This window comes from Myodes glareolus, chromosome 4 (genome assembly GCF_982192425.1).
Source record: "Myodes glareolus chromosome 4, mMyoGla1.1, whole genome shotgun sequence".
NCBI classification, from domain to species: Eukaryota; Metazoa; Chordata; class Mammalia; order Rodentia; family Cricetidae; genus Myodes; species Myodes glareolus.
The window spans coordinates 65408251-65427319 of record NC_142029.1 but is presented as its reverse complement, the minus strand read 5'-3'; the positions used below and the strand labels follow the sequence as shown (position 1 = coordinate 65427319).

At 44.8% G+C, this 19069-nt stretch overlaps 2 protein-coding genes across 2 annotated transcripts; both read left to right on the top strand.

The window, feature by feature from the left end:
• The first annotated feature begins 1906 nt into the window (after positions 1-1906).
• LOC125388980 (IQ domain-containing protein F5-like) lies at positions 1907-4146 on the top strand. The gene is made up of 3 exons (XM_048417378.3): positions 1907-2051; positions 2214-2357; positions 3690-4146. Exons 1-3 carry the CDS (start codon positions 2034-2036, stop codon positions 4131-4133), a joined length of 606 nt encoding a protein of 201 aa, XP_048273335.3. The 5' UTR covers positions 1907-2033; the 3' UTR covers positions 4134-4146.
• Positions 4147-14151: 10005 nt separating this feature from the next.
• Positions 14152-16016, top strand: LOC125389089 (IQ domain-containing protein F5-like). The gene is made up of 3 exons (XM_048417507.3): positions 14152-14296; positions 14444-14542; positions 15536-16016. The coding sequence occupies exons 1-3, from the start codon at positions 14279-14281 to the stop codon at positions 16001-16003; spliced, it is 585 nt and encodes a 194-aa protein (XP_048273464.3). The 5' UTR covers positions 14152-14278; the 3' UTR covers positions 16004-16016.
• Positions 16017-19069: the final 3053 nt, after the last annotated feature.

The window sequence follows — 19069 nt, the reverse complement described above, 5'->3', positions numbered from 1 at the left end:
TGTAGTGGGCTCTCTTCCAGAGGACCTAGTTTCAGGCCCCACATTGCAGCTCTCAGTTGTCTGTAAGTCCAGTTTCAGGGGACTTGACACCTTCACACAGACACAACAACAATGCATAGAAAAGACAAAAATAAATCACTGGAAGCAGGAAGAAAAAGCCTCTGACTGTCCAGTTAGCTCATTGGTAAAGGCACTTCCCACCAAATCTGATGACATGAGGCCAGTCCCTGGAACCCACATGGCAGGACAGAACCGGCTCCTGCAAGTTGTCCTCTGACCTCCATATACATACTATGGCACACGTGTGCCTATACACATCATACACATACACATAAAATTATTTAATGCCTAGGTATAGATTGATTGAGTGTCCAGACCATCAAAGACCTAAAGCTAGCCTTGGATATTCTCAAGAGTCCTTTGTTGTTTTTTGAGACAAGGTTAACCACAGCTGGCCTGGAACTCACAGACATCTGTCTGTCTACCTTCTGCATGCTAGGATTAAAGGCAAGAGCCTCCATGCTCTGCCCCCTTTCTTTTTTAGTGATACGTAAACACACGCCGTCCTTCCATGTGCTGTGTTTAGCCGGTACTCTTTCCCAACAGTACAGAGGCAAGCTTTCTTTGCAGCTTCATGAAGCATCTGAGTTGGTGAGTCCTCCAGCTGTCTCCCCACCCCAGACAGACAGTCTACTGCTCTGGACTTCCTTGTGTTAATTCTGGCACTCCCTTTATATCCTTACTGGGGCTGTAAATGGTGGTGGGATTTCTCTGCCCATAGATTAGGTTTATCATCGTACATCCAAGGAGTCATTTGGCAGATAATATTTCACACTGGGTTCATTTAGCACACTATATCACTATGTGTCTGTGTGCCTGTTGCCACTGCTAGATATACAAATATGATTATTTTTCTAGTCACCTATGCTGGTGGACAGTCGTGTTGCTTCCTCTTTTGATCAAAAATAAAACTGCCATGGACACATTTTCTTTTTCATGGGGTGAATATGCTGCAGTGCCTGTGTGGATGTCACAGGACAGTTGTGTGGACTCAGGTCTCATCTTCCACCTCTTCGTGGAATCTGGAGATTGAACTCAGGACCTTGGACTTGTATGACAAGCACTTAACTCACTGAGACATCTTGACATCTGTGTGTGTGTGTGTGTGTGTGTGTGTGTGCATGTGTGTGTATTTTAGGATTGTGTCTGCTATAACCAAGAGAACCTCAAACTTGGTATATGTTGCTGAGAATGGAAGGCCTTGAACTTCTGATCCTTCTCTACTTCCTGAGTGCTGAGATTACAGGTATGCACACCCACATCAAAATTATAGAATACTGGGGATTGAACTACAAACCTCAGACTGTACATTTTCATTTCCCATCTGTTCCCAGGAGTGGGACCTTGGGCTATAGGGTGGGTGATGATTTGGCATTATTGGAAACCGCCAAGGCATATTCCACAGTAGTAGTTTGGGGCACACTTCTGCCAACAGAATGGAAGACTGCTCTTACTTTCTGCCAGCGCCCCCACTTAAGGCTGCCCGTTTCTTACCTCATTTCTCTAGTATGGACATATTTTCAGGAGCCATTCACGAATCTCCTTCTGCAAAGCACCTGCTATGTATTTTGTCATAGGCTTATTATTTAGATCCACTGTGTGACTGAGCTGAAATTCATGTATTGAAAGCCCTGTTGATATGTCAGATTGCACTAATTTTAATATTTCTACTGGATCAAAATAACTAAGATTTTTGTCACCTCTGTTCAATAAACCAGTGTCCTGATCTTGTAGCTCAATGTTGGGAATTTCTGTAGGAATGAATAGGATCCTTCCCAACTCTTAGAAGCCATTCTGATTCCTGTATCATGGGTGCCCTTATGACATCATCACAGGCTCCTTTCCCTCACTCTTCCTGCCAGCCTCCTGGCAAGAGGAGTACAGACCTGAGATGATGGCTCCATCATAGCCCCAGCCATGGGGGAATTTAAGGGATTGCAGGCCTGGGAGATTTGAACCATCTGTCTCCAGTCATGGGCTCTCAATGTAGTGTAAGTTGTAGGCTATTGAAGGTGAATTCCTAGTTAATCAGGAAATAAGTGCTGTGTCTAGGGATGCTGGGGACCCGAGGAAACTGGGCATGTCCTTAAATGGTTATGTAATTGTTCAACTAATAACCCACTCACAGATTTCTCCTTTAATTCTGGTTATAGAAGGGGAATGGTTGGTGTGACATCGAAATTGAAAAAGTCTACACAATCACGGAACTATCACAGTCAACAATAGAACAGAAACCGAAAAAGGAAAAAAAGTCAATGCTTCCATCCTCTTCAAAGATAGTAGTGCGAGGCCTCAAGGTTAGAGGTATCCCTGATCTGCCGTATTTTTGACCTATGCCACCCAGACTTATGGTGGTTTTCCCCACAGAAGGGTCATGGAATTTATGCTCCACACAGACCTGTGTGAGCAAGAGGTTGGGATGCTGACTCAAAGCAACCATCACAAACCACTTTCCCTATCCAAGATGGGTTGGACAAAGGTTGTTTTCCTTTGACTGTCTTCTTATCTACCTGAGACAAGATGTCTTGAGTGGGGGAACCCCAGAGACTGAGAATAATGCCCTGTGAACTGGGGAGTGGGGTGTGAGATCTGTGTTTGGGGAACATATCTAAACAGAAGAACTTGTATATCCAGGATTGTGTAAGAGTGTGGATATGGTTGTGTTAACTGAAGTTAAAGGTTTTGGAAGTAAAAGTGAGAAACAGATGAGGTCAGACCCCAAGTTGTGTGAGAAGATAAGTTTAATATTAGGACCTAACCAGGGGACATTGGTGGCTGCAGTAGAGAGGGAAGGCAGAGAGAAAAGAATGCCAGCTGCCTGAAAATTCCTGCTAGGAAATCCCAGTCTCAGATTGTGGTCCTGCCCAGAAAGAGTCTATAAATTACAAGGCTCTTGCTCTAGATTGGCCAGCCAGGTTCATAGATACCTAAGTGAGGGGCTGAAGGGATGGGTCAGTGGTTAAGAACACTGGCTGCTCTTCCAGAGGACCTGGGTTCAGTTTCCAGTACCCACATGGCAGCTCACACTTGCCTGTTAATCCATTTCCTGGGGACCTGATGTCCTTTTCTGACTTCTGAGGACACCAAGCACACACATGGTATGAACATACATGCAGGCCCAACACTCATACATATAAAATTTAAAAAAAAAACTTACCAGAATTAATGTAGCACATGCTATAAATGGGGACATAGGGACTTAGGGTTAAGGTGACAAGGTATCTTTGCCTGATACAGCAGAAAGGGGACCAAGCTCTGGTAGTAGGCCCTCCTGCCTTTGTGGCTCATTCTGTTGCCCTGCCTCATGCTCAAGAACTTGAGAGGCATCCATGTTTAGTGACACAGGACCAGGGCATCAACAGAGAACACCGTGGAGAATGTGTTCTCTAGATTCTCTTACTATAGCTTTATTCTTTTCTCATGTAAATCTATAATCTATATAATGTACTTTGATCACATAGTGTCTCTTGCTCTCTCTTATCCCCCCCCCCTCTCTCTCTCTCGCGTGTGTGTGTGACTGCATGAGGAGGGACTGAGGACGGGGCTTATTTACATCGTTAAAGATGTAATTTATCAGTATCTATACCCTTGAAAACTGAAACCATTCTTTACCTTACACCCTACAACAGCCACATCGACAACCTTCATCTAAGAAAGTACTGAAGGCCAGCAGAAAGATCCAGGCTTGGTGGCGAGGCACCCTGGTGCGCCGCACACTGTTGAAGGCTGCCCTCAGTGCTTGGATCATTCAGTGCTGGTGGAGAAAGATACTGGCCAGAAAGCTGGAGAAGAGACGGCTGATAGTCCTGCACTTGATGGCACAAGAAACAAGGGCCTGTGTCACTATTCAGTCATGGGTCCGAATGGTGCAAAGCCGTCAGCAGTATTGCCGTTTGCTTTACGCTACCCACGTCATCCAGGTGTCATGGCGCTGGTACAGCTGCCATACCCGTGGCTTTTTCCAGGGTTGCTATGAACTTATAGGGAACCAACTAAGTCTTCAGCTTGACATCTTTCTGGGATCACAGGTTTGTCGTATATCAGACTGCATACCCTTGCCAATAAAGAACTGATCAGGTCTTCTAACAGACGCCACTGGGTCTTTGTTACACAACCCACTTGACATCCCTGTTCAGCAGCAAATCTGCACAATGCTTGCAGACACAATGCTCCACACAAGCTTGCTCTGACAGCAACAGCACGTGTCTAAGCTCCCAGGGTGGAGGATGTCAGAGCCTTGGACCACAACAGTGCCTGTGTCTGCTTAGCAGTGACTGTGTGACTGGAGAGTTGGAATAAAGTCACCAGGAACACTGCTAGATGCCCGCTCCCCTTAACTGGTCAATATGCCACTGTCTCATCATCCTCTGAGGTCTCCCCATCTACTTAGAACAAACCTGACAGCCCTGCCCACGTCCACAACTGCTACATGGAGTAGCCACATCCTTCAAACTCTCCCAGTGTCCTCTTGGACACTCGGCCAGTCATTAAGTGTCTCACGCAGAGCATGCCAGCCTTGTTCCCGTTCAGCACGTGGAGCTTGTCTCCTGGTCCCCTAGGGTGGTGGTTCTCAAGCTGTGGGTCTTGACCCCTTTGGGGATTTCATATCAGATATTTACATTATGAATCATAACAGTAGCAAAATTACAGTTACGGAGTGGCAGGGAAGGTGCGCGTGTTGGCGCACGCCTTTAGTCCCAGCATTCAGGAAGCAGAGGCAGGTGGATCTCTGAGTTCAAGGCCAGCCCGGTCCACAGAGCAAGTTTCAGGATCACAACTATAGATCATCCTTGTGCATCAATACTGCAAACCACTCCGATGTGTGAATAGATCACAGTTTTACGCTCACCACTTGATGGGCGGATTGTCTGCACTTGGGCTCTTACAAATCATGTCACTATGAATAATTAGCAGTTTCCAACCCCACCAGACATGGGATTGTAAAACTCAAGGTTTTGAGCATTCTTTTATGAATGGTGGCCATTTGTGGTGTATCTATTTGAACAAATGCCTGCCTATTCAATATTTGATAATTACTTTAATTGGGTTGCACTTACCATAACAGTCACAATAAGCATTTCTTTAGCACTTGAATCCACAATTCATGATTCCACAGAGGACCTGGATTTGTGGCTCCGCCATGGATAGAACCCTGCTCTCTAGGAACAGCTTCCTCGCTGCTCCAGAACAATTCTCTCAGAGCCAGTCGGCTCTGGAGGCATGGTTATCTCAGCTCATCTGAACTGCCCTCTCTTTAGATGTCTCTCTACCTCTACTGCTCCTGCTCTCTGTTCTTCTTTCTCTTCATCCTTACTAAGTAGAGGATGCCAGTCAAAGGGGGTGTGGATGCCAGTCATGGGGAATGTCAGAGCAAACCACAGCTTCATGGGCGGCACACAAAGGAAACTGGCTTAGACCCACTTCAGTTACCTAAAGAGGTTTCTGAGAAAAGAAATTCTTGGTTATTTTGATGTGGGTCACACCCTCTCCCCAAGTCTCTTATAAGTCGCCGTGCAACAAGGAAGACTGCAATGTCACATGTAATACCCTTTTCCTCAGTTCTAAGAAACTTGAGATTTAACACAAAATGAGATCCTTAATTTCTAAAGCACTGTGTATTGTATCTTACAAATATGTAATTTTTCTGTATTTGCCTGTTTCAAAATGACTATGATCCTGTTTAGTGAAATTTTTTAAAAAAATTTCAATTTATTTTCATTTTATGTGTATGGGTATTTTGCCTGGTTGTAGATCTGTGCACATGCCCAGTGCCTTTAGAGGCCAGAAGATGGCATCTGATCTGGTTACCAGCCACCATGTCCTCTGCAAGAGCAGAAAGGCTCTTAATCGCTAAGCTGCCTGTCCAGTCCGTAAGGAAATGGTTTAAACCTTCTGACATTTCTGACAAATCTTTCCAAATCAAGTTCTATATGAAATCTTTTGATCTCAAACGAATTTTGGGTTAGTTTCTGGCCCCAAAAAGTGTCTCCAATGATTTGTAAAAGATAGTAGCCAGAGAAAGGCTCAGCAGTTAGGAGCACTTGCTGCTCTTGCAGTAGACCTGGGTTTGATTCCCTTTACCCATATGGTGACTCACAACCACCAGTCAGCTCCATTCTGGGGGATCTGACACCCTCTTCTTGCCCATGAAGCACCGTATACATGTGATCCTGTATACATGTGATACTGTATACATGCAGACAAACATTCATACACATAATTTTTTGTGAAATAAGTATATAAAATATTTGAAAAAGACTTTAACTAGTAAGGCTTGATGTTACATTCTGTGAGAATCATTGCCAAATAAGCAATACTAAGCCTTCTTGAAATTACACTGGATGAGCATGACATTGAAAAGAGTGTTCTAGAAACCTGAGATGCCCTGTCATGTTATCAATAATAACTCTCATTACTGTTGGAATGCTGTAGACCACAGAAATAGAAAGAGTTCTGGTTAGGAGACCGGCAGACAATAGCAGACACTGTCTCCCAGGTGATAAACTGGGAACGCTGGAGAACAGCCATTCAGGTGGGTGGTCCCTGAATACTTTAGCTGGTGCAGGCAACTGTAATCTTAATACTGCAGGAGGGCAAATCCAGAGTATGTCCCCAAGGGATTGACTTTAAAGTGATGTACTCCTTCCATCCACCCCTCCCACCATCCATCTATCCCTCCCTCCCTCTCACTCTCCCTCTCCCCTCCCTCCCTCCCAAGAGCAGGCACAGGAGCCACAGGAGCCACAATTTAACACAGGAAGGTTCAGAAAACCTGTGCTCTGTTTTTTGTTCTGGTTTGAATTTTAATTTTAAGACAGGGTTTCTCTTTGTAGCCTTGACTGTCCTGGAACTCACTCTGCAAAACAGCCTGGCTTTGAACTCAGAGATCTGCCTATATCTTTGAATGTTGGAATTAAAGGTGTGTGCCACAATGCCCGACTACACTGTGCCTCCGTATTGGGAATTTTCAGGAACAGAAAAATAGGGGGGACTTCTTGGCACTGGATCTCAGCACTTTGTACTTAAAACCCAGCATTCAGTAGAGCAGTGGCAAGATGCCACTTCAAAAAGACCCCTTCTGTAAAGGTCGTGACTTTGGGAGCAGGGGAGGAGCACAGGAGGAGCTGGAGAGAGGGAGGGATTGGAATTATTTAAATGCAGTGCTTATATATAAAGTTCTCAAGAAGATAATAAATAAATAAGTATAAATAAATAAAATAAATAAATAAATAGACTGCAATTATTCAGCCACAAATAAGGCTGCACTTCCGGGTTCTAGAGCCATGCACGTGAAGACAAGCCCTCAGGCAGAAGTGCCTGAATGTTAAAGGGCCCCATGTGACTCACGTGCCCCCATGCGTGGTTACATCCACGTATGACTCTGCTAAGTCCTTGTGTGCATATGTGAGCCCCGTCATCTACGTTATCTGCATATGACATAGCCACATCAACCCCTTCTGCCTATATGCTAGGCAGGTTTTAAAAGCTGGATACACCATCTCTGCACACCAATTCCCCAGGCCTATGCACGCCCCCTCTAATAAACTCCTCAGTGGGTTTGTTGTGTGTTTTGTGGTTCCTTCTCACTTGCGCCAGGTAAGTTCATAGATCCCCTTCTTGTCAGTGGCCCAGCAGAACCAGATCACAGTCTTGAGGAACTCAGAGTAAGTGCCAGGGATTATACGCTAAAGCCTGGCCAACAGAACTGTGTGATTCCAGGAAAGACACTTTGAATGAGAGCTAAGAATTTGGTGAGCTGGAAACCTGGTCAGAGCCAAGGTCTGGAAGGAAACTCACACAGGCTCCAAGCAGCTTAAATTTGGGAAGGATTACACAGAAGCAATGCTGTTGGATAATCTTTTTTGCACTATGAAGATGCATCTCTGCCAAGGCACCTTCTGATTGGTTTAATAAAGAGCTGGATGACCAATAGGCAGGAGAGGATAGGCAGGACTTCCAGGGAAAGAAAGGAACTGTGGGAAGAAGAGAGGTGGGATTCGCCAGCCAGACATGGAGGAAGTAGGACATACAGTATGGAAGAGAGGTAATGAGCTACATGGAAGAGTGTAGATTAATACAGAGGGCTAATTTAAGTTTTTAGAGCTTGTTGGGAACAAGCCTAAGCTAAGGCCAAGCTTTCATACTTAACAAGAAGTTTCCATGCCATTATTTGGATTATGGTGGTTCAAAGAAAGTCTAACTATAGAGCAGGACATGCATTCTCATCTGGACTCCGGAAGGATGTGTTCAGATCTGTGATGCACCACCCACGGACCAGACCAGCGTCTGTAATCCGATCTCTCAAAAGAAGATCCACTGTGAAGGCATAGTGATCGGAATGAAGTATATGTGTGTATGAAACTGCCGGAGGACAAATTTAATCAAATATTAAAATAAAAAAGAAAGTACAGTAATAGCCGTATAAAAGCAATCACTGCTCTAGTGACAACCGTTTAGGGATTAATGGGACCTGAAACTACCACACACTGACATATTCACAAAGGAATGCCTGAGGCGAGACAGATTTCCACGTGTCAGGAAAGGCATGCCAAGAGACTCAAGATCGAATCCAGCAGACAAGGCAGCATTCATACACTGCACCCTTTAAGTGATTTACTCCTTTAACAGTCCAGGCCCATCCTGTTCTGTTCCTGTGTTGCCACCTCCTCCTCCTCCCTTTCTCCTCTCTTCTCTCTCTTTTCTTCCTCCCCTTTCTCCTCTCCCCTCCTTTTCCTCTTCCTCCTCCCTCTTCTCTTCCTCCCGTCTTTCTCCTCTCCCCCTCCTTCTCCTCTTTCTCCTCCCTCTTTTCTTCCTCCCCTTTCTTCTCTCTCCTCCTTTTTCTCTTCTTCCCCTGATGCGGGAGAATTGTCTGTATTCTGTCAATCATATTTTAATAAAACGCTGTTTGGCCAGGCAGGCAGTATAGGCGGGAAAACCAGACAGGAAGTAGAGGTGATGCAATGAGAACAGGAGAATTCTGGGAAGCAGGGAGGTTCCTCTGCCACTCCTGCGCAGACCACCGAAGAGGCAACATGTAAGCTGTCACGCTGAGAAAGGTACTGAGCCCATGTGGCTAACGTAGATAAGGATAATGGGGTAACATAAGTTATAAGAGCTAATAAGTAGCCTGACCAAATGGGCGGATCAGTTTATAACCTTATAGAGATCTCTGTGTGATTGATTTTCTTTGGAACTTGCTGGTTGTGGGGTACCGGGCGGGATAGAAACCCCAACAAGCTGGCCCTCCATGTTACACTCCCCCCCTTCTCCTCCTCTTTGCTTTTTTTCACTCCCCTGTCTCTGTTTTCCACTCCCAACGAATACAGCCTGGCCTGGTTTATAGGGTCTCTGTGCTGTAGCTTCCCAAGAGAAAGCACTCTTCTACGCTGAGTGATCACTCCTTTCGTACCACTTTTAGACAAAGGTTCCTCAGCTCTTATTAATAACATCTGGTATAGAAGGGTCTTCTGTCTGTGTTACTTTCATTGGTTGTATAAAGAAGCTGCCTTGGCCTTTTGATAGATGAGCCCTTAGGTGGGTGGAGTGGACAGAACAGAATTCTGGGAGGAAGAAGGCAGTGTGGCAGACGCCAAGGCTCTCCTCTCCGAGAAGGACATTGATTAGACTCATGCTGGTAAGCCACAGTCAAGTGGCGATACAGATTATTAGAAATGGGTTAGATCAATATGTGAGAGTTAGCCAATAAGGGGATGGAGATAATGGGCCAGGCAGCAATTTAATTAATACAGATCTCCATGTGATTATTTCAGGCATAAGCTATTCAGGCGGCCGGGATCCGGGAGGAAACACAGCCCACTGCTCCTTTTACTACAAACATCCCCCCTCTACTTACGTTCTGCTCCTCTCCCTTTTCCTCTATGGCCCAATACTAATCGCTAGTCTTACTGTGTTTTTGTCCCTTCCCACTTTCTGTCCTCAGGAAATGTCCAAGAGAATACAACAGATGAATGACATAAGGAAATCAACACAAGCTATGAACACTCGATAAAGAGAAGCAGTATAGAAAATATAGGTGAAATATTGGAAATCATGTTGTGATAAGTCAAATGAAAAGCTCTGTGAAAGTTTCACCAATAGAATGGGTCACAAGCAGGACAGAGTGTAAGGGCTTGAAGACAAGGTAGAGGAAGTGGAATATCCAGTCATTGACAAAGATAAATAAAAATATACAAATGAAAAATGCAAGATCCATGGACACTATGACATGAGCAAGTTCATGAATGGTGGACACAGAAGAAAAATTTAACGACCAATGTGTAAAAGACATTTTCAATTAAGTTGTAAAAGAAAGTCTCCCAAGGCTAGGAAAGAGATGCTCATCCAAGTTCAAAAGGCATTTAGAGCACAAGATACCAGGAAAGTACAGTACAAATAACATTATAGTTAAAATACCAAATACAAGGGCAAATAAGATATACTGAAAACTGAAAGAAAAAAACCACTAAGCCACAAGTAAAGGTGGGTGCATCAGAATAAGAGAATTCTCAACAGAAAATCTAAAAGCTAGGCAGGTTTGGAATCATGTATTTCAAGTTGTGAGAGGACACGGCTGCCAGCCTAGACTGCTGCAGCCAGCAACACTGTCATCAGGAGCAACAAAAGCCACGAAGGACCTGAGTTTGATCTCCAGGAACCATGTTTAAAGATACAAAACAAACAAAAACAAACAAGCCATGGGCTTGGAGCAGCTATCATGAGACCAGCCAGGGCTATAGAGTCAGACCCTGCCTCAAAAAATAAAGAAAGAAAAAGAAAGAAAGGAAGGAAGGAAGGAAGGAAGGAAGGAAGGAAGGAAGGAAGAGAGAGAAGAAAAAAGGAAAGAAAGAAAGAAGAAAAAAGAAAAGGAAAGAAAAATGAAGCCTTTGCTGCTTGCTCTGACTAAACAGACAAGTATTTTGTTTACAATCAAGCAGGAATTAGAAATAAAGCAAAGCATAAACCTGCAGGAAGGATGGACCTGCGTTTCTGATAACAAGATGCTGAATGGTGGTTATACCTCCTGCTAACGGGAACTGAGAGAACTGACCAAATGGCTTGAAAATTTTCTTCGTGGGTGAACTAGAGTAAAATGTGTGTGTGCTCATGTGAGTGTGCACACACGTATGCACGTGTATGTGTGTGGTGTGCATGTGTTTGGAGGCCGGAGGTCAACCTCAGGTATCCTCAGGAATTCTTCACCATGTGTTTTGAGGCAGGGTCTCTCACTGTCTGGAACTATCCAAGTAGGTAAGGCTGGCCGAAGGGATCTGCTGTCTTGTGATGCAATGCCTTCCCAGTGCTGGCATTACAAGGCAGTGACACCACACTTAGCTTTTCCACATGGGTTGTGGAGATGGAAATAACGTCCTAATACTTGTAGGCCAAACGCTTTAAACTGTGCTATCCCCAGGCAATTATTTTAAAATTTCTGGACTGCGATCTAAAGAAATCCAGAGACTCCAGTCTGCCCTTTGGGGTTGCCCAACGCCCTTATCATTCAACATATGTTCCAGATGCCCTGTGCTCCCTAAAAACTATTCAACCCCTCAACTTCATGCTGATTGACCCGTCCTGAAATGATCTCTGCCACTCTCCCACAGTCCTGCATAATCCTACACCAGCTTCCCACAAACTCCAAGTGCATCCCTCAGTTTACCCCCAGACAGTTTCTTGGAAGGTTCAGAACCGGAGTCTGATGCCTTACTCACAAGCCTTTCTGCTCAAACTCTCCTTCAGGTGGGATTTCCAGAGCCAGGAACAGACAGAGATAGGGCCCTGCTTCTGCCAAAGTGGCTGCCCTTGACCTGCCTCTGGCGAGGGTAGAGAAAGACAGAACAGCCAAAGGTGTCTGTGCCCGAGGTAGGGCCTAATGGTTTTCAGGCCTGCAAGTATATTGCTTTCTGGGGAAGCTGATAACATGGGAGCCCTACAGATAGTCCAGGATGCAATGAAGATGCGCCTGCTTCTTACCTCTGTCCTCCACGGTCTTATAGAGACTTTAGAACTCATGCACATAAACACAGACAGCGACCCAATGGTCCTTTATATTTGATGTGTTTCCTTTGTGCCCTTCCACGGCAGTACAGAGACAAGCTCTTTCTGCAGCTTTATGAAGCTCTTGATTTGACTCGTTGTCAAACTCCTCCAGAACCACCACACACTACAGTATTCTGCTCCATTTCTTTGTGCTATTTTAAGACACTACCCTGCATATCCTCAGTTTAGCGGCACATGCTCGTCTGACTTCTCTTGCCTGTGGATTAGATTTGTCATTCCAGACACATGAACTCATGGGGCAGATAATCTTTTACACTTGGCATCTTCATTTAACAGAATTTGAGACTGTTCTAGACTACTGTGTATCTGTGTGCTCATTGTGACTTCTGGGGCTTTTTTGGGGATGGTTGCATGACTGGACTAATTTGTCTTGTCATCTATACTGGTAGGCAGGTGGATGGCTTCCACTTTTGATCTATTAACTAAGAAAACTCTAAGTTTGTGGGCTGTGTGCCACTTGGTGGAAACATGGATCCCATAGCTTCCCAGAGTTGGGGCAGTAAGTGTGACCCTCGCTGGTACCTCTGACCTGAGGCTAGGCTCTTCGGAAGATGAACAGGGTAGAGCCTGCCGCCCAAACAGAGGTAGAGATCCTAGCCATGCCACTTAGCTGTTTAAAGGTTCATGTGATCAAAATTAGATGACAGATACACAATAAAGAAAGATTCAGATGGAAAACTCTAAATAGGTTTAAGTGTTCAGTAGCAGGACCTCCCAAAAGAGTCATCTGTGCCTCTAGCATGAACCAGGAAGCCACATCTTAAAGGAGCCATGCCTCTGCTTGCACTAGCAAACAGGGCCCATCTGAGGGAAGATAGTCACCAAGAAGCCACGCTTGATTTCACTTTTTTTGTGGTTTTAAAACCCTTTTTTAAGCTTTCTCAGGTGCTATGTGGCTATACATGGTCCTGGACACTGGTTGCCATATGTAGGTAGAGTTTTCCTGTCCCAGTTGCCTGCTTCCAGATAACTAACACAAAGACTTATGATTACTTAAAAATGCTTGGCCAATAGCTCAGACTTATTACTAACTCTTACAACTTAGCCAATTTCTATTAATCTATGTGCTACCTGAAGTCTTGTGGCTTTTACCTCTATCCCATGTTGTATGTTCAACTCATTCTCTGTCTGTCTGGCCTTCCTCATCCCATCATTCTCAGTTTGGCTTTCCCACCTAACTTTATCCTGTTCAGCTGTTGTCCAGTCAGGTTGTTTATTAAACCAATCACAGTGACATATATTCATTCACACAGTGTACAGAATGGTTATTCCACAGCAAAGATTCACCTACCTCTGCCTCCTGAGTACTGGGATTAAAGGCATGCACTACCATGCCCTAAAATATTTTGTGTGCTTGTTTTCGGGACAGGGTTCCTCTGAATAGTCCTGGATGTCCTAGAACTCACTCTGTAGCCTAGGCTGACCTCAAACTTAAAGATATCCATCTGCCTTTGCCACCCAAGTGTCAGGATTAAAGGTGTGCACCCACACACCCAGTTTTTTTGTTGTTGTTGGTTTGTTTGTTTTTTGTTAGTTTCCTATATCCTAGACTAGCCTCAAACTTATTACATTCAAGTTGCTGGATATAGCTGAGGATGACCTTGAACTCCTGATCCTTCTGTCTCCACTTCTTGCGTGCTGGGATTATAAGTATGCACACCCATATTGTTTATACAATACTGAGGATTGAACCCAGAGCTTCATGCTTGCTTGGCGACTTACTACAACCTCAACCCATGTGTATACACTTTGAAGATATGTTTTCATTTTTCACGTTTGTGCAGGATTGGGGCCATAAGTTAGAGGGTGGGTGTGTATTTGGTATTATTGGAGCCTGCCAGACCATCTTCACAGTAGTTGAAGTTACATTTCTGCCAACACAGTAGAAGAACATTAGCTTCTGTCTCCACCCCCATTTAAAGTCCAACTTTGGGAATTTCTGTAGGAATGAATGGAATCCTACCCAACTCTTAGAAGCCATTCTGATTCCTGTATCACGGGTGCCCTTATGACATCATCATGGGCTCACTTCCCTCACTCTTCCTTCCAGCCTCCTGGCAGGAGGAGTACAGACCTGAGATGATGGCTTCATCATAACCCCAGCCATGGGGGAATTTAAGAGATTGCAGGCCTGAGAGATTTGAACCATCTGTCTCCAAACATGGGCTGTCTATGTGGGGTAAGTTATAGGCTGTAGAAGTTAACTGATTTCTAGTTAATCAGGATATGAGGCTGTGTCTAGAAAACTGGGCGTATGCTAAAACAGTTACATAGCCACTCAAAGGATACCCACTAACAGTCTTCCCCCTTAACTCTGGTTATAAAGGTTATGAAAGCTGAAGAAATCCCTGTGGAAAAAGAACCAAAACCAAAACCACAAAAGAAAAATGAAAACTCAAAGTCCACACCTCCGCCTGCTCCAAAGGTAGGTGGTTCGAAGTTGGAGGTGACCTGCGAGCTTTCCTATCTTTAACCTATGTCACCCAGACTGACAGGGATCCTCTCTGGGCCCTACAGCTTAGTGCAGTCATAGAATTTGTGCCTCAAACAGGATCCTTGTGTCAGAAAGAGGGTTGGATGTTCACTGTCAAAGCCACTGTCAGACACCAGGACTGTCCCCAGCTGGCTGGGACAAGCAGCTGCCTTATTCCAAACTAGAGTGGACAAAGATGAGGTTGCTTACCAGGGGTTGTCTTCGTCTCCAGTTGCCTTGCTGACCTGAGAAAGACAGGAACTCAGGCATGGAGATGTGTGTGAGAAAGGGTAGGAATATTGTTGAGAAGAGCTGGCGAGTAGGGTGTGCGGGCTGGATTGTGGCTGTGTGCTGTCAGAGGATAGATCACACCCAGAATTGTTCAAGGAAGCATGTATGTGTGTGTGTGTGTGAGAGAGAGAGGGGGGGGGCAAGGTACTAGAAGCAAAAGAAGTAAGAGTGATAAAGATCTCAACCTGTATGGAGAAGGAAGTTTAACGTTAGGACCTAGCAGACGGAGTTATCAGGCCGCAGGCTGAGGTTGAGGAGGAGCGAGCAGAGTGAGCAGAGAACGCTAGCTTCCCATCAAATGGAAGATGATCTGGGAGGCCATGGGCCTCGTATGTGGTCCAGTCCAGATGGAGCCTCTGAATCACAAGGTTCTTCCTCTAAATTGAGCAAATGTTCTCCTTCTATAGGTTGAGACTCAGGGCACAAGGTGATGTGTGCTCCTTAATTGGCTTGGCAGAGAGAGAAGATCAGAAACAGGATGGAATAGTGCCGGCATTTTTTCCTGGTCGCCTGCGTCAGTGGTTGACTGAACAGTGTTCTTCAACTTGAGAGGAAGTGATGACCGTTAGCATCCAATCAGGCCCCTTCTAAAAGTATCCTGGGGCTAAATGGGGAATACATCTTAATAATGTCTCTTTACTTTCTCACCCTCAGTCCAAGAAAACACCACCACCGCCAAAACTACCATCCCAGACTCCTTCTTACCAAAAACTGGCAGCCAAAAAGATCCAGGCCTGGTGGCGAGGCACCCTGGTGCGCCGCACACTGTTGAAGGCAGCCCTCAGTGCTTGGATCATTCAGTGCTGGTGGAGAAAGATACTGGCCAGAAAGCTGGAGAAAAGACGCATCGAGGCTCTGTGCCGGATGGCACAAGAAACAAGGGCCTGTGTCACTATTCAGTCATGGGTCCGAATGCAGCATGCCCGTCAAGTCTACCTCCATTTGCTCAGTGCCATCCGAATCATCCAGGTGTCATGGCGCTGGTACAGCTGTCATACCCGTGGCATTTTTGAGGGCAGTTATGAGATTACAGGACACAAACTAAGTCTTCAGCTTGACATCTTTCTGGGATCACAGGTTTGTCGTATATCAGACTGCATACCCTTGCCAATAAAGAACTGATCAGGTCTTCTAACAGACGCCACTGGGTCTTTGTTACACAACCCACTTGGCATCCCTGTCCAGCAGCAAATCTGCACAATGACTGCAGACACAATGCGCCACACAAGCTTGCTCTGACAGCAACAGCACGTGTCTAAGCTCCCAGGGTGGAGGATGTCAGAGCCTTGGACCACAACAGTGCCTGTGTCTGCTTAGCAGTGACTGCATGACTGGAGAGTTGGGATAAAGTCACCAGGAACACTGCTAGATGCCCGCTCCCCTTAACTGGTCAATATGCCAGTCTCATCATCCTCTGAGGTCTCCCCATCTACTTAGAACAAACCTGACAGCCCTGCCCACGTCCACAACGCTACATGGAGTAGCCACATCCTTCAAACTCTCCCAGTGTCCTCTTGGACACTCGCCAGTCAAGTGTCTCATGCAGAGCGTGCCAACCTTGCTCCATTCAGAACGTGGAGCTTGTCTCCTGGTCCCCCAGGGCATTCTCTCCTGAGAGCTCTCCCCACTCAGCTTGGTCTTTGCACAAACACTCCCTAGAGGGGCCTCCTCTGTCTTTTTAGGTTATACAGCGATCCCTGCCCACCTTCGCTGGGCTTCAGTTGGTAACCCTAATACCTCAATTGAAAGTCCTCAACCCCAACGGGAGGTATCCACAGTCCCATTAATCAACCAGCTGCAAGGGGGCAGGGCTCTGCACCCAGACTTTGCAGAGTATCACCCCTCCTTGTTGCTATAGGGACTAGTCATCACAGTGTGTGAGTGTGTGTGTGTGTGTGTATGCACACACATGTGCTTGTGCTCTTTGTGTGCTTAAACTGAAAACCACTCATTTAGAGTAGCTAATAAGGCAGTATCATTTAGTGTGTTCAAATTGCTAAGCAGCCACAGATTTCCAAAGTCTTTTTTATCGTACTCATAATCCTATAGCCTTTTAGTGTCCGTTCCCCACTAATCCCTCCAGTACCTTGTGCTCTTCAAAATGTATCCCGTCCCTATGGAATTTATTTTCTCACAGTCATAGCGATACATCATTTGTGTGTGGCCTCAGTAAACAGTGCCAATTGACAAAACTCACTCACCTCACAGTGTGAAGCATAACTGTATACTCCATAACATTCTAGTGTGAGAATCTGTCACACTGTTTTGCATGTGTTTGACCGCTTACGGCTAAAGTCACTATGAATGGTTAGCAGTTTACAATCCCATCAGCCATGCAGAAGAGTTGGGCAGATTAGAGCAGTACCACTGGGGCAGCTGGTGGGCGCTGTCAAGAGGATTGTTAAACATTATTAAAGTCACTTCTAATGCACAGATCTTAGAGGAGAGCCTACTACACGCTACTAACCAGCATGAGTGTTGACCACATTCTAAAACTTATCCTTAGAGCCACAGATAAAAATAGCTCTCGGTCCTCATCAACGATGTTTCTTTTTGCACCAGAGACCATTACAGAAAGCCACAAAAGTCATCTTTCAAATTGTTGCCCTCCTATTGGCCTGAAATGCTTCATTGTGGGTTTTAATTTGCATTTTCTTAGTGACTAAGGATTTTGGGCATCCTTCTATGAACACCGACCATTGGTAGAATAGCTATTTGGACAAATGTCCATTTGAACAGCTGGAAAGTATTCTAACTAAGTGCCACTTTTTTATTGATGTTTATTGAGCTCTCCATTTTTCTCTGCTCCCCTCCCTCTCTCTCCGCTCCCCCTTCAGCCCTCCCCCAAGGTCCCAATGCTGCCAATTTACTCAGGAGATCTTGTCTTTTTCTACTTTCTACATCCTATGTAGATTAGATCTATGTAAGTATCTCTTAGTGTCCTCATTTGTTGCCTAAGTTCTCTGGGATTGTGGTTTGTAGGCTGGCTTTCTTTGCTTTATGTTTAAAAACCACCTATGAGTGAGTGCATGTGATAATTGTCTTTCTATGTCTGTGTTACCTCACTCAAAATAATGTTTTCTAGCTCCATCCATTTTCCTACAAAATTCAAGATGTCATTATTTATTTCTGCTGTGTAGTACTCCATTGGGTAAATGTACCACATTTTCCTTATCCATTCTTCGGTCAAGGGGCATTTAGTTTGTTTCCATGTTCTGGCTATGACAAACAATGCTGCTATGAACATAGTTGAGCACATGCCCTTGCGACACGATGGAGCATCCTTTGGATATATATCCAAAAGTGGTATTACTGGGTCTTAAAGAAGGTTGTTTCCTAATTTTCTGAGAAATAGCCAAAGGGGTTGTACCAGCTTGCATTCCCACCAGCAGTGCAGAAGTGTTCCCTTTCCCCCACAACCTCTCCAGCATAAGTTGTCATCAGTGTTTTTGATCTTGGCCATTCTTACAGGTGTCAGATGGAATCTCAGGGTTGTTTTGATTTGCATTTCTCTGATGACTAAGGATGTTGAACATTTCCTTAAGTGTCTTTCAGCCATTTTATATTCCTCTGTTGAGAGTTCTCTGTTAAGGCCTGTACTCCATTTTTTTATTGGATTATTTGTACTTTTGATGACCAATTTCTTGAGTTCTTTGTATATTTTGGAGATCAGACCTCTGTCTGATGTGGGGTTGGTGAAGATCTTTTCCCATTCTGTAGGCTGTCGTTTTGTCTTGTTGATCATGTACTTTGCTTTACAGAAGCTTTTCAGTTTCAGGAGGTCCCACTTACTGTTTCTCTCAGTGTCTGTGCTGCTGGTGTTATATTTAGGAAGTGGTTCTCTGTGCCAATGCATTCAAGTGTACTTCCCACTTTCTCTTCTATAAAGTTCAGTGTGGCTGGCTTTGTGTTGAGGTCTTTGATCCATTTGGACTTGAATTTTGTGCATGGTGATAGATATGGGTCTATTTTCATTCTTCTACATGTTGATATCCAGTTATGCCAGCACTACTTGTTAAATATGCTTTCTTTTTTCCATTTGATATTTTTTGCTTCCTTGTCAAAAATCAGGTGTTCAAAAATGTGTGGATTGATATCTGGGTCTTCTGTTTGGTTCCATTGGTACTCCTGTTTGTTCTTATGCCAATACCAGGCTGTTTCCAGTACTGTAGCTCTGTAGTAGAGTTT